Genomic DNA, 12,035 nt, shown 5'->3' on the forward strand with positions numbered 1-12,035 from the left:
AATTTAGACCACTGCGAAATGTTCAGTTTTTCGGATTGTACTATGGATAAGTATGTGTTTGAGTAAAACAAACATTGTTATTTCATTCTATTAACTACTGACTACATTTCCTCTGAATTTCAAAAGAAAATATTGTCATTTGAGATTTTCTGATATTGAATGATATTGAGATTTTCTGAAATTATCCAAATGGTTAACTTTACAACAACATAATAGTAAAAAGAGTTCAGAAATCAATATTTGGTAGAATAAGCCCGATTTGTAGTCAAAGCTTTCATCTGTTTTGTTGTGTGTTCCACTAGTCTTTCACCCTGGTCTGGAATTCAGGTTGCTGAGTTTGGGTTGATGGCTTGTGACCATCCAGCTTCCTCTTGATCACATTCCAGAGGTTTTCAAGCAGGTTCGGGCCTGGAGTTTGCTGGAGTATTGATCTGGTGGTCCTCCATCCACAGCTTGATTGGTCAAGCTGAGTGGCTGGAGCATTGTCCTTCTCTTTAAAAAAAAAAACAGTCCTCAGTGTTCAGGGGCATTGTCAGAAAAGAAGAAAACGAGTTTTGGCCCAAGGTAACTTTGTATGTGGTTTCCGAGTCGTTCGCAAAGATGAATGCTCAATTCAAGCAAGCTGAAGCATCCTCAGATCATCACCAATCCTTGGTCAAATTTCATATCTAATCCAACACCTGGTCATCTAATGGTTAACTAGAGAACTGGGGAGGTCTATAAAGCGCAGTATCTTGCACTTGCTGTGAAATTGGGCAGAAAATAGGTGATTATCTGATGGTGCTTCAGCAAGGCTGAAATAGGTCAGCTTCATCTTTGTATGTAGCTTCAGTAACACACCCTTCGCAAAGTTATCTTGGAATAAAACTTGCTTCCCTCTACTCTGACAATGCCTGTCAAATCAGAGGATTGTCTTTTTCAGCAGGACAATGCTCCAAGCCACGCAGCTTTGTCAATTAGTGTGAGGATGGAGGACCACCAGATCAAGACCCTGTCATGGCCAGCCCAATCTCCAGGCCTCAGTGCCATTGGAAACTTCTGAAATGTGATCAAGAAGAGGAGAAATGGTCGCAAGCCATCAAATAAAACTCAGCAATTTGACTTTTTGTACTGGGAGGCGAATAAGGTATTTTAAGAACTAATTATGAATTACAGCTAGTAAACCCCCCCTAAAAAAAAAACGAATTAAAAAAATCACAAATGTGAGCTATATTGTTACTCTTTACACCAAATTACACTGTAACTTTGTGATTCTCTCTGTGTGGTATGATACTGATGGTCTCTCTCTCTCTGTGTGGTAGGATACTGAGTCTGTGCTATGTTACGAATACTGAAAAAAAGAACATTTAGATGGAAAATAAACCAATATATTTATTGAATATGATTTGTCATTAAGTACAGTAAATGCGATTCACAGTTTGGTAATTTGCTCCAGATCAGTTCACTGTGGAAATATATAGTTTTCATATAAACTGATATTCTCACTCTGTGGAAATGTATACTTGCAATTAGTTTTAAAAACATACAATTAGTAGAATAAAAATCTAATCAACTATTTGTATTGAAAATGTATAGATATTTTTATTAGAGGAATCTGTGAAGATGTAAATGCATTAAAATGCACTGTTCCAATTTATTGTGCAGAAGAGTTCCTCTAAGTTCTGTAATAATTTGAAAAAAGATTGCTCTTTAAGAATACTGTTATCATTGAAACATTCATTCAAAGACGTGATGTGAACTTAAATTGTTGATGACTTGAAAATGATTCAGTCATTGATGGCGACAATTTAGTAAATCAGTGAAAAATGTCATTTGCATAATAATTTGGAACAATGTGTATGTTTGACTCAATATAAGGCTGTGAACATTGCCTCCCAGAAGCTATGCAGTACAATATTTCATCCAATAAAACCTTTACTTCTGTGTAATCAAATTTTAAAGTGCACAAAAACAATCAAAATGACTTACAAAGCTCTTACCCAGAAACGCTCAGAACATACGAGAAGTGATATCCCTGTATAGACCTACTATAATTCCGTGTCATACATGCAGTAATACATGCAACCACAACATCAACAAAACCATCATTCAGGTCTTCTAACAATAATGCCCTTTCAAAATATTTCACATTTTGGACAACAAGTAAATGCCCTTTTCCCCTTCAGGGTAAAAAATAAAATACAATGGGCCATAGCTTGACATAACCAAAAATAAATAGATAGATGTGGACAAACAAGACGATTACATTAATATGTTAATGAAACATTTCCATTTATAATTGACACAGGATCTTTTTTTTTTTTTTTTTTACATGTATTTAAACACATTAGCTGGGCAAAGATTCACATTTAGGGGTGGGTGGGGCGTATATAACTTTTTATGTGTTTGTTATCTGGCCAGCAGAGGAGGTCTAGATCTTTGTAAATGAAAAGATACATTTGCGAAAGAGGACAATATACAAGCGGGCGAGAATATACAAGTGGGCAATAGAAAAGTAAAACAAACAAACAGTAGGGTGGTCCATGCACAATTCGTCCAGACTGTCAATAAAGGGGGGGAAAAAACACAATTTCGTAGTATTATATATGATGTTCAGGTCAAGTAATACTCATTTGAAGACAAAAAACGATCTTGTGAATATTTCATCTTTTTATGTGTTTCAACTGATGACTACATCATGAAATGTCAAGTAGCCTGGCCTGAAGGCATCTGGGTGACGCACGCTACATGATGTGCACCGGGGTCAAGGCCATATCTGACTTGGCTATAGTTTTTACAGGATGGGCAGGCTTTTCTGCCCAAATGGCATTGTGCTTGTAGTCATCATGTGAATACTGTGATATTTGCAGAGAAGTGTTTCGAGACCTGAAAGAGAACCATTTGTGTAGCCTATGGACTTGTGGCCATCACCAATCAGGAGAACAAACAGTGCACTGGGCAAAAATCCAGGTCCTCCCTCACCAGTTTGTAAAAGTTGAGCAGTTTGAAGCCAGAGTCAATTGACTGTAAAGAAAGTCGACCACCTCTTTGCACTAAACGCTGCACCATCCGCTGAACCCTCTCCAGCAGTTAAAATGGCCTACCCCTTCGTGGCTGAGTTGCGGTTGTTCCCAAACTATTCCATTTTGTAAGGGATAACGGTCAACGAGGTGACTGGTTCCATGAAGTTAATGGCGAGGTGGCGGCTTAAAACTCCAGCAACATGCGCAGGATGGAGACGGAGTTGCCTCCCCAAGCCATTAACTTCGTGGAACCGGTCGACCTCGAAGGCTGTTACCCTGCTCATCTGCCATTAGGGTAGGGTATTTATTTTTTTTTATCGTAAAGTTGTAGGAACCATGCCAACTGCACCAGAATCTAGTGAGCAAGATAGACTAGACACGTCGTTACATGGGCGTGAAACTTAGACACGCCTAGAATCTTCGATCGGAATGCCGATGCTGTGATGATCTAATTTTCCATAGATCATGTGCATGGTTTCTACAGCGTTATCCCTTAGATACTGCAAGAATGGAGATTGTTTGATGACCCAGAAATTATATTGTTGCTGTTACTGTTGCTGTTATCTGGTAAAGTTGACTTAGAAGACCACCCCCCATGCCATTCTAGGTGTGGTGGGCTCACACCCCCATGGTGCCACTGGCCCTAGTAAGACAAAGGACACTTTTGGTGTGGGGCTTTGTAGTATTTAAACTCACCTCAGAGATTCCTCTGGGAGTCGCTTCCTACCTTTGAAGGGCTCCAAACTCTGTCTTTCTCTCTCTCTCTCCCCCTCTTTCGTTCTCTCACTCTGTCTATCTATCTTGGGTAAACTGTATTTGATTTCACTGTATCCTATGCAACCTACAGTAGCCTTGAGTTAAATGTAATGTTACCTTGCAGTTGATGATTGAATTGTCATAACGTTGATTCATTTGCATCTCCTCATCTGTATCATGCCATTTGCCATTTCTGTGTTTTAAGATAACAATGCGTATCTGCTGAATGAACCACTACTGGCCCGTTTTGGCTGGGATTAAGAGTGGGGTAAAAGATTCATACTTTTACAATACCGTCGACATTCCAAACGAAGACTCTATGCGCAGCTAACTTACACGCACGCTTGACCAATTCCACTCAATCAGCCAATAAAAAAGCATATAGCTTATAATAAAGCTGACGGATGAGTGTGGAATATTTAGGAGCAAGGAACTTTCATGACATTATTTGTTGCACAGGTGGAATCCTATGACAGTTCCACACTGGAGTTCACTGGACACCTGAGAGCAGCCCATTCTTTCACAAATGTTTGTAAAAACAGTCTGCATGTCTAGGTGCTTGATTTCATACACCTTTGGTCAGGACAAGGGATTAGGACACCTGATTCTGATCATTTGGAGGGGTGAGAGAATACTTAAGTGTAAGTCTCATTTTTAGTCTCTTGATTTTTTACATGAATAGAAAAACACTTTGAATGAATGATGCATGGACCAGAAAGGAATTTGAGTTAGAACATACAATTATCATACCAGTAGTAGAGGTAGCTAAGGGGGGGTAGCTATGCACCACGCCGATAATAAGCATCACACCAATAGCCAAAAGCGAATGCCACTGCTGTGGTGGACTGCATAGAGCTCCTATACCACATGGTTCCCTAATTCAAGTCCTGTTGCATTCTCATTGTCCTGTCACAATGAAGGCACTAAAATCTAAAAAAGAAAGAGGCACTTCTGATTTAGACCAAAAGATGACGTTTCCTGTGCAGGGCCAAGTGATCAGAACGAGAGAAGCTGCGCTCACAGTCGGGACACTGAAAAGGCTTGATACCAGTGTGTTTGCGGAAGTGTCGTGTGAGCTCATCTGAACGTGCAAATTTCCATGTACAGCCTTCCCACATGCACTTGTATGGCTTCTCTCCTACAAACAAATAGATCAAATACATGTCATTTCTCAGTCTAATGTGATCATCAAGCAACGTGATCGCATGTTGCCAATCTTGTTTTTTCTTCACAAAGTCACAGTCACTCTAGCTGAGCAGGTTATAGTTTTTGGAATTTAAAATATAGAAGACAAACTGTTTTGTTAATTGTGTTTCTGTTGACTGCATGTCTGACCTGTGTGAGTTCGTCTGTGTGCCTTAAGGTGGGAGCTCTTGGTGTAGACTTTATTGCACCCTCCAACATCACAACGATGGATACGCCGTTTCTTCAGTGCATCTGGGGACTCCACAGGTTGAGGTTTGGAGGAATGAATGAGCATGGATGGGGAGCCTTTCCTGATAATAGATGTGTCAATGTACACACACACACACACACACACACACACACTAATTTATTGACAATTGTTTTCTGCTATCAATGAGGCCATTTACATTACCACACTAATTAGGTTATTGGAATAAACAGGTTATTGGAGTAAACTATTTATTGTTGTTTACATGCAGCCTGTCAGTTGCTTGTGTTCCTCTCAAGTTTGTGACATGAAACTGGAATTCAAGACTTGTGATTGGCTACTTATCATTCTAGAATGTCAATAACCTGACAATAACATGTCTTGACAGATTAGTTTATTAGCCAAAATCCTACCTGTACGAATCTGATTTCTCATTAACCCGACAACTGCAATAAACTAATTATTATAAATTGTTTATTCGTTTTATGTGAGCACTTGAATAAATCTGTTACTCCAAAAACCTGATTATAAATTGATGAATTGATTATTTATTTTTGTGTATATTAACACATGCACATGCATTAACAGATGCACACTTTCGGGAAAAAAAGTGTTTATGGTGGTTTTAAGAAAAGATTTGCACATGCCCATAGATAGCCATTATAAAGCCAATTGAAAAAAAAATCCAAATTCAACAAATAGCGGAGACAGCAGCAAAGGTAAAACATTGTCGAGGACCACACTACTTCATTGAAGACCATTCAGAAAAGGGGGTAAATGTTCAAAATAGCACACTTGTCCTTTCAGAATCCTTCATTTTGATCGCATAGTTTTTTTTTCTCAAACTAAAATTGTTGAATGGAAACAAACGGTCAATATAAGGTTCCTTTGGCGAAAACCTCTGGTCTCAATTCTCAAGTGCAACTATTATGTTTCCTTGAGGACGAGTCTATTCATAGTACACAAAAGAACACTATCACTAACAGTTCCAGCAGAATCTGTGCTCACTGCTGTTTGCTTTGATAACACTAGCTGAGGTGTTTCAGTCATTGACAAACTCTTTTTTGCACGATTTTCAATACATGTTACTTGGAATGGAGACTGTAATTTCTTTTCACATTTTAATCAGTTGTAATCATTGTAATTTATTTATCATCATTAATTAAGTTAATTCCACACTGAAAAGATATTATGTGCTCGTCATACTCACTCATATGAAAAGTGCCCATTCATAACTGAAGATGTTACTTCCTCGTCAGGTTCAGAAGAACAGCCAGACTCTGATTTCATTGTTTTCATTGGCTCCCTGCTGTCAGTTGGTATGATGGGGGCTGATAAGACACCAAGAAAAAAGTCAGAATATCTTTCAACACTCAAAATTAGTTGGTAACCCAAAAATGATAGTTTAGTTTGGGTAAGTGAAAGGTAATCTGTGTCAATTTACCATATTTATGTGTGGATACAACTGCCCCTCCGTGCTTCTCATCCGGGTCAATGGGGGACAATATGACTGGCGGGTGTATGGAAGAGGGGTACATGATGGGTAGAATGACAGGAATCATTCCAGAAGGGGAATGCAAGACAGGCATCATGGCTGGAAAGGGCATGGCCATCACTGCTGAAGATTGAGAAGCAGAGCCACAGCTGGAACTGGAGCAGGTGATTGCCTGACTATGGCTATGTGTGCTGGCGTGTGTGGGTTGGCTACTATATGCAGGAGAAGGGGATGGACAGCTTTGAGTGGAGGAAGGGGAAGGGGGAGATGCCGAACGTGGCGAGGAGGAGGAGCTTTTACTAAGGGAGAGATCTACAGGTTCTACCTGGGTGGAAATGAGGGTCTGGCCTTCAGACTGGGCAGTGGTTGTGTAGCTCTGAAAAGGATAGTGGGCTGAGTAGAGGGGTTGACCGTGAGCTTGACCTGGGTAGCGAGATGGGTAAAGATGCCCAGTGCCTGCCAGGCCTACATGAGGAGGGAAGATGACACTGTAACCTTCCATTTGAGACTTCATTACTGAAGTGTGACCTTGGAAAACAGACTAAAGGAATAATGAAAGAGGGGGAAAGGAATTATGAAAGATGTACACATGGTTCCTTTAAAAGAACAGGAACAACATAACTAGTTGACATGATTCTTCATAGTAGCTGGTATATTGAATATCCACATACAGTAGATAGACAATCTTAATGTTGACCTTTCTAGAGAACTTTGTCTTTATTTGACATGTTTGATCTTAACATGTAACTGTGAGCATACTCAGTTTTAGATTTAAGCTTAGTTATCAATAAAGGTGTCAGTATACCTTCAGTTAAGGTTAACAATTAAGGTTTGTCTGATCATGTTTGTATTTTCTTTAACGGACTGATTTTACTTTCTACAATATTTTTTTTCTTCTGTCTTATCTTTCTTTCTTTTTTAGCTCGTTGAAAGACAGTTATGTATGATAATGTGCTATACAAATCCTATTGCTATCGCTATGATTTATTGTTGTGTTTTGTTGTATTGTTGCTGTTGGGGTTCGCTTGAGACATACAAATGATGCAAATACTAAAAAAAATAGCTCTGACAAACTTCATATCAATGAACACGAATATGCTGTTGTGAAATCACACAGATATGAAAGGCAGTTATACAGCGACAAAAAATATACCCAAACACCCAAACTCTAAATACAAAACACCCCACAATAAACTCTCCAGATGCTCTTTCCCTTTGCTTTTTTAACTTATCTGGGCTGATTGAAAGTCCACTTACAAAAGAAATATTAATGTAAAACAGAGACACCCCTAACTCCAATATGTTTTTTTTTAATGAGAACTAGCAATGATATGCAAATGAAGTGGTATTCTATGAATAAAGTCAGTTCTTTGACACAGATGCCAACTCTTTTATCCCTTAAAGGATATGTCCACTTTTTCATCTAGCATCTGGCCCCTTTTTTGAGTTGTCTGCAATGCAATAGAGTGGTAGCCTGGTCCTGACCTTCCCATAATACTATCATTTCATTTCGTATTCATGGTCTGGAGGTTGTTTGATCTGACGTGATTGCAGGAAGCGGGAAGGACATTTTCTGAAAAATCAGGATAAGTTGTTGAACAAACACGTCTAACGTCTTGGCGATGTAGGACCGTTTAACAGACTTGTCTGACAGAACATCCAACCGTAGGATAAAATTACAACGTAAGACCGCTTGTCAGAACACCGGCCAAATCCTGCCGCTCAACATCGCTCCACAGAAAACAGGTAGGCCTACCAGACGTAGTGTGCATTCCAATATGCGACCTTGCGTCCTCCACTTGTGCTTGTGGCCTCAAACCAGGAAGTAATAGGTTGTGATGACATCGCTGACAACAGCATATCTCGCAAAAGCTCAATTGTGAAGTCATTTTCTCATTTGCAAACTGGATGGTGAATGGAGAATAGTCCCCCAAAAATTGTTGTGGCAAGGCTGACAGCGGGGAAACTTAATTATTTTCTCCACGGAGGCGGGGCTTCAGCAAAACGTGAGGCCACAAGCACAACTGGAGGACACAAGGTCGCATATTGGAATGCACCCGTAGTGCGGAGTCAAGTCTCTTGGCGGAAGTACGTAGGATGGTGCGCGAGGCTAATAGAGTGGTACTCACTTTTTTTTTTTTAATGTTTGCAGCGGTCTCCGTTAATTGGCTAATTTGGATTCTGTCTCAACCTGCTTTAGAGTGGCAGTGTCCATGTGTCCATATGTGTATTTAAAGCCACCCCAACCATTTTTTTTCCCAAAAGTGTGCAACTCGCCAAGTGGTTTTGTAGTGTTCACTGGTATCACCCAGCAAGTTTGATAGCGAAATATGGTTTCTGTCAAGTTTTATGTGGTATTTTGTAAATGAAAGAGAAAAAATGGGATTTACAAAATGCTTAATAAAATACACCAGAACCCATATTTCATCATGAAACTTGCTTTGGAATGCCAGTGAATACCGCCCATAGACCACCATCCTAAAGCAAAGGTCAAATTAGCCAAATTAAGACGACAGCAAATATAGAAATATAATTTTATTATTATTATTATTTTTCAGCAAAGGGGCTAGATGTGCTAAATGGTGGACACATCCTTCTAGTCCCAAACACTCACCGTCTCCATGTCCTTTATTGGATAATCATACATGAGCATGACTGGAAGCAATGGGCCAGTGCAACCTGAGATGAAAGAGGGAAAGAATGTGACATTCAAAAAAAGCTCTCATTGAGTTTCACATAGTGTAAGAAATGGCTAGGCAAACGACGTAATTAATGTACAGTTATACAGTTGAAACCAGAAGTTTACATACAGTGTATGTGGCTCAAACACGTGATGACATTTTTTGTGTTCCTATGATTTGTTTTAGTAGAAAAAGGTTAACATTTTAAAATAAACTCACAACATGCTTAAATACATTCTCTTTTTACAAACCTAGCATAATTTATTTTGATTTAATCAATTTTGATACAATACAATACAATACAATGAGGGTATAATGGTAAAGATGTCAAGTTGGTGCCACCGTAAAAACTTTGAACTACAATTTTAAACCTGTTCAAAACAGTTGAAATTCTTAATGAAGCATATTATCAACTAGTTTGTCATAATCCTACATGTGTCTTGTTTAATAGTGACTAAAAGAAACAGACTATAATTTTCACAGATATTGTTAGTAATTTGTGGAATTTATTGTGCCACTTGGGTTTGTTCCTTTGTTAACATTAGTATCAACCTCTGTGAATACCAGGATTATAATAATACAGCCCCTATAATATTAGGATCTAGGTTTCAGTTCTGGAGTGATGACAGTAGGCATAACCAGAAGTTTGGTGATGATTGCTCTTTCAGATATTAAGCCACTGAGATTTCAACTGAATCGAATTGAATCAAAGCCATGAAGGCTCTGATTTATACATCTTGCCTAATAGCTCTACAAGATTAGTGCCTACCTATCTTACAGAACTTCTTACACCTGATATACCAGCTTGAGCTTAACCTTTGAGGTTTAAGTTATGCATTCTGGTCTCCTGACCATCACAGAGATGTGGAAGAAGTCAGTTGGTAATGTAATATAAAAGCATAGACCTACGAAGCTGCCATGTACACCACTAAAAATATGAAATCAAAATATTACATTGTCACCTAACAATTCTGTCATGCCATAGCTGCACACTGCCTGTTAAACAACACAGACAAACACAATGTACCTACTTACCTAACTACCAACTAAGCTTACCAACACACTTTCAGATCTTTCCTGCAACTATCTATCGGAGCAGAAAACAGAGCTGAAGCCATGACATTACCTATTTGTGGTCTGGCTGATGCATGTTTTAGATGAATGTGTGTATATGTACATGTCAGTGCTACGCCTGACTTATTCTAAAACATGTTGGCAAAAGTTATGCAAACTGTTTAAATGTTTTAGAACGGATGTGTCATGTGTGTGGATACAGTGAAAACAGGAGCAGCATCTGACCTGCATTATAGGTTTACTGGGAGGGGTGTGTGTTAATGTTTAGCTCTGTATGCCTCCTACCTACATGGCCTTTGGTGTGTGTTTTGTTCCACTAGATAACATCATTGTCGTGATTCAGGGGAAAAGGTATGTGAGAGGGTGGGGCAGGGTGTGTTTGTGTATTACTGTTTCAGTGTGTTGACCCGCCCTTCTTCACCCCCGCCTCCAACAAAGCCAATATCCTCTAAGAGGCTCCAAACAGGAAGAGAGTCTCAATGTGCCAAGTGGAATTTCTGACGTAAGCTATGGCCTTGAGACAAAAAAAAAGAGAAAGAAACAGGAAACTGTAAACTGTGGATAGGTGTAGAAAGGAGCAAAAGGTCTTTCTGAATAGGTGAGATACCAGAAGGGACAACCTAATGACATTTCCCCTATGTATTGTGTCTTCCATTAATGAACATTCTCACTGCTATAAGCAAGCCACATCGAAAGCCTACATTGCTCATCTATAGAATATAAATCTGATCCTGAAGGTGATGTTACTTCATTTAAAAAAAAAAAAAAAAGATTAACAGTTAGGTCTCTCTAATTGGTTAGCCTACTGTACTTGACCTAGGGGCTATAATTACTTTATGAGGGTCTATAAAATTAAGGAATATGTCACTAATTCTTAATAGCCACTATCACTAAAACAATATGCCTGGTTCAAAACATTACAACTTAATAACTGACAAAAAAACCATTTTAATGATATTTTTATGATAGGCTACTGACAGACTAAGGCCTGGGGCACCAGGTAGGCCTGTGAGAAACGCATCAGTTTATGACAGTAGTAGGCTGTGAGAGTAACCTGGTGTTGTGGCACCTGTAGCAGTAAAATATAGGGCATACACATCTGTCATTATTTACTCCATTAGCTCTTCAGTCTTCATATGCATAATATTAACAACAAAACTTGAATTTACCTCTTCTATTTGCTGGCGGCTTGACCTCGAACAAGTTAAGAGAAAAAAATGTCGATAATCCTTTCTTGGACAATGTTTGAAGGGATTGCAGTGAAAACTAACTTCACACAGACGGAAGAGGGACGCAAAGAAAACGACGCGGATTGGTCACATCTGTGCTTGAGAAACGTAGGCAAATCTGCCTCTGAAATCGGAACGTTAACAACTCGCTTTGACTCACTAAAAGTACGGAATCGTGCTTTCAGTCACCGAAGACCGAGCCGAAGAGGGTCGTAATTTTGCCTAACTTGTGTTTCGGGGCGGAGTAGGCTAGAGCTGTAGAGCGTAACCAAGCGCAGAAAAAAAAAATCTGTGACCGAAGTAGGCTGCATTCAGCTGCGGCCTGGGAGAAGGCAGGACTGGCCGGCCTGCGTGTGACGTCGCACAAGGGCAACCCCGCCCATGAACTTGATTGGTTGTGGTGTC

General features: G+C 39.4%; 1 protein-coding gene across 4 annotated transcripts; it reads right to left on the reverse strand.

Moving 5' to 3' along the window:
- Positions 1–1,302: 1,302 nt before the first annotated feature.
- On the reverse strand, positions 1,303–11,894 carry klf3 (Kruppel like factor 3 (basic)). 4 transcript variants are annotated; one of them, XM_063218207.1, is made up of 7 exons: positions 11,571–11,894; positions 10,691–10,915; positions 9,261–9,325; positions 6,596–7,187; positions 6,362–6,482; positions 5,094–5,254; positions 1,303–4,896 (listed from the first exon to the last, which is right to left on the reverse strand). In XM_063218207.1, exons 3-7 carry the CDS (start codon positions 9,297–9,299, stop codon positions 4,715–4,717), a joined length of 1,095 nt encoding a protein of 364 aa, XP_063074277.1. In that variant the 5' UTR covers positions 9,300–9,325; positions 10,691–10,915; positions 11,571–11,894; the 3' UTR covers positions 1,303–4,714. The 4 variants fall into 4 exon arrangements, with proteins under 4 accessions (XP_063074277.1, XP_063074276.1, XP_063074278.1 ...); XM_063218206.1 differs by having other exon boundaries at positions 10,792–10,915; positions 11,571–11,893; XM_063218209.1 differs by having other exon boundaries at positions 1,304–4,896; positions 6,596–8,219; positions 10,792–10,915; positions 11,571–11,887.
- Positions 11,895–12,035: the final 141 nt, after the last annotated feature.

This window comes from Engraulis encrasicolus, chromosome 16, assembly GCF_034702125.1.
Source record: "Engraulis encrasicolus isolate BLACKSEA-1 chromosome 16, IST_EnEncr_1.0, whole genome shotgun sequence".
Taxonomy (NCBI): domain Eukaryota; kingdom Metazoa; phylum Chordata; class Actinopteri; order Clupeiformes; family Engraulidae; genus Engraulis; species Engraulis encrasicolus.

Excerpts from the sequence above, each read along its gene's own strand:
- klf3 (XM_063218207.1), bottom strand. The coding sequence starts at position 9,299 with ATGCTCATGTATGATTATCCAATAAAGGACATGGAGACG. Across the intron at positions 6,483-6,595 it reads TGTATCCACACATAAATATG|CCCCCATCATACCAACTGAC; the intron begins GTAAATTGACAC and ends GTGTCTTATCAG. Across the intron at positions 5,255-6,361 it reads AATGGGCACTTTTCATATGA|GAAAGGCTCCCCATCCATGC; the intron begins GTGAGTATGACG and ends ATCTATTATCAG.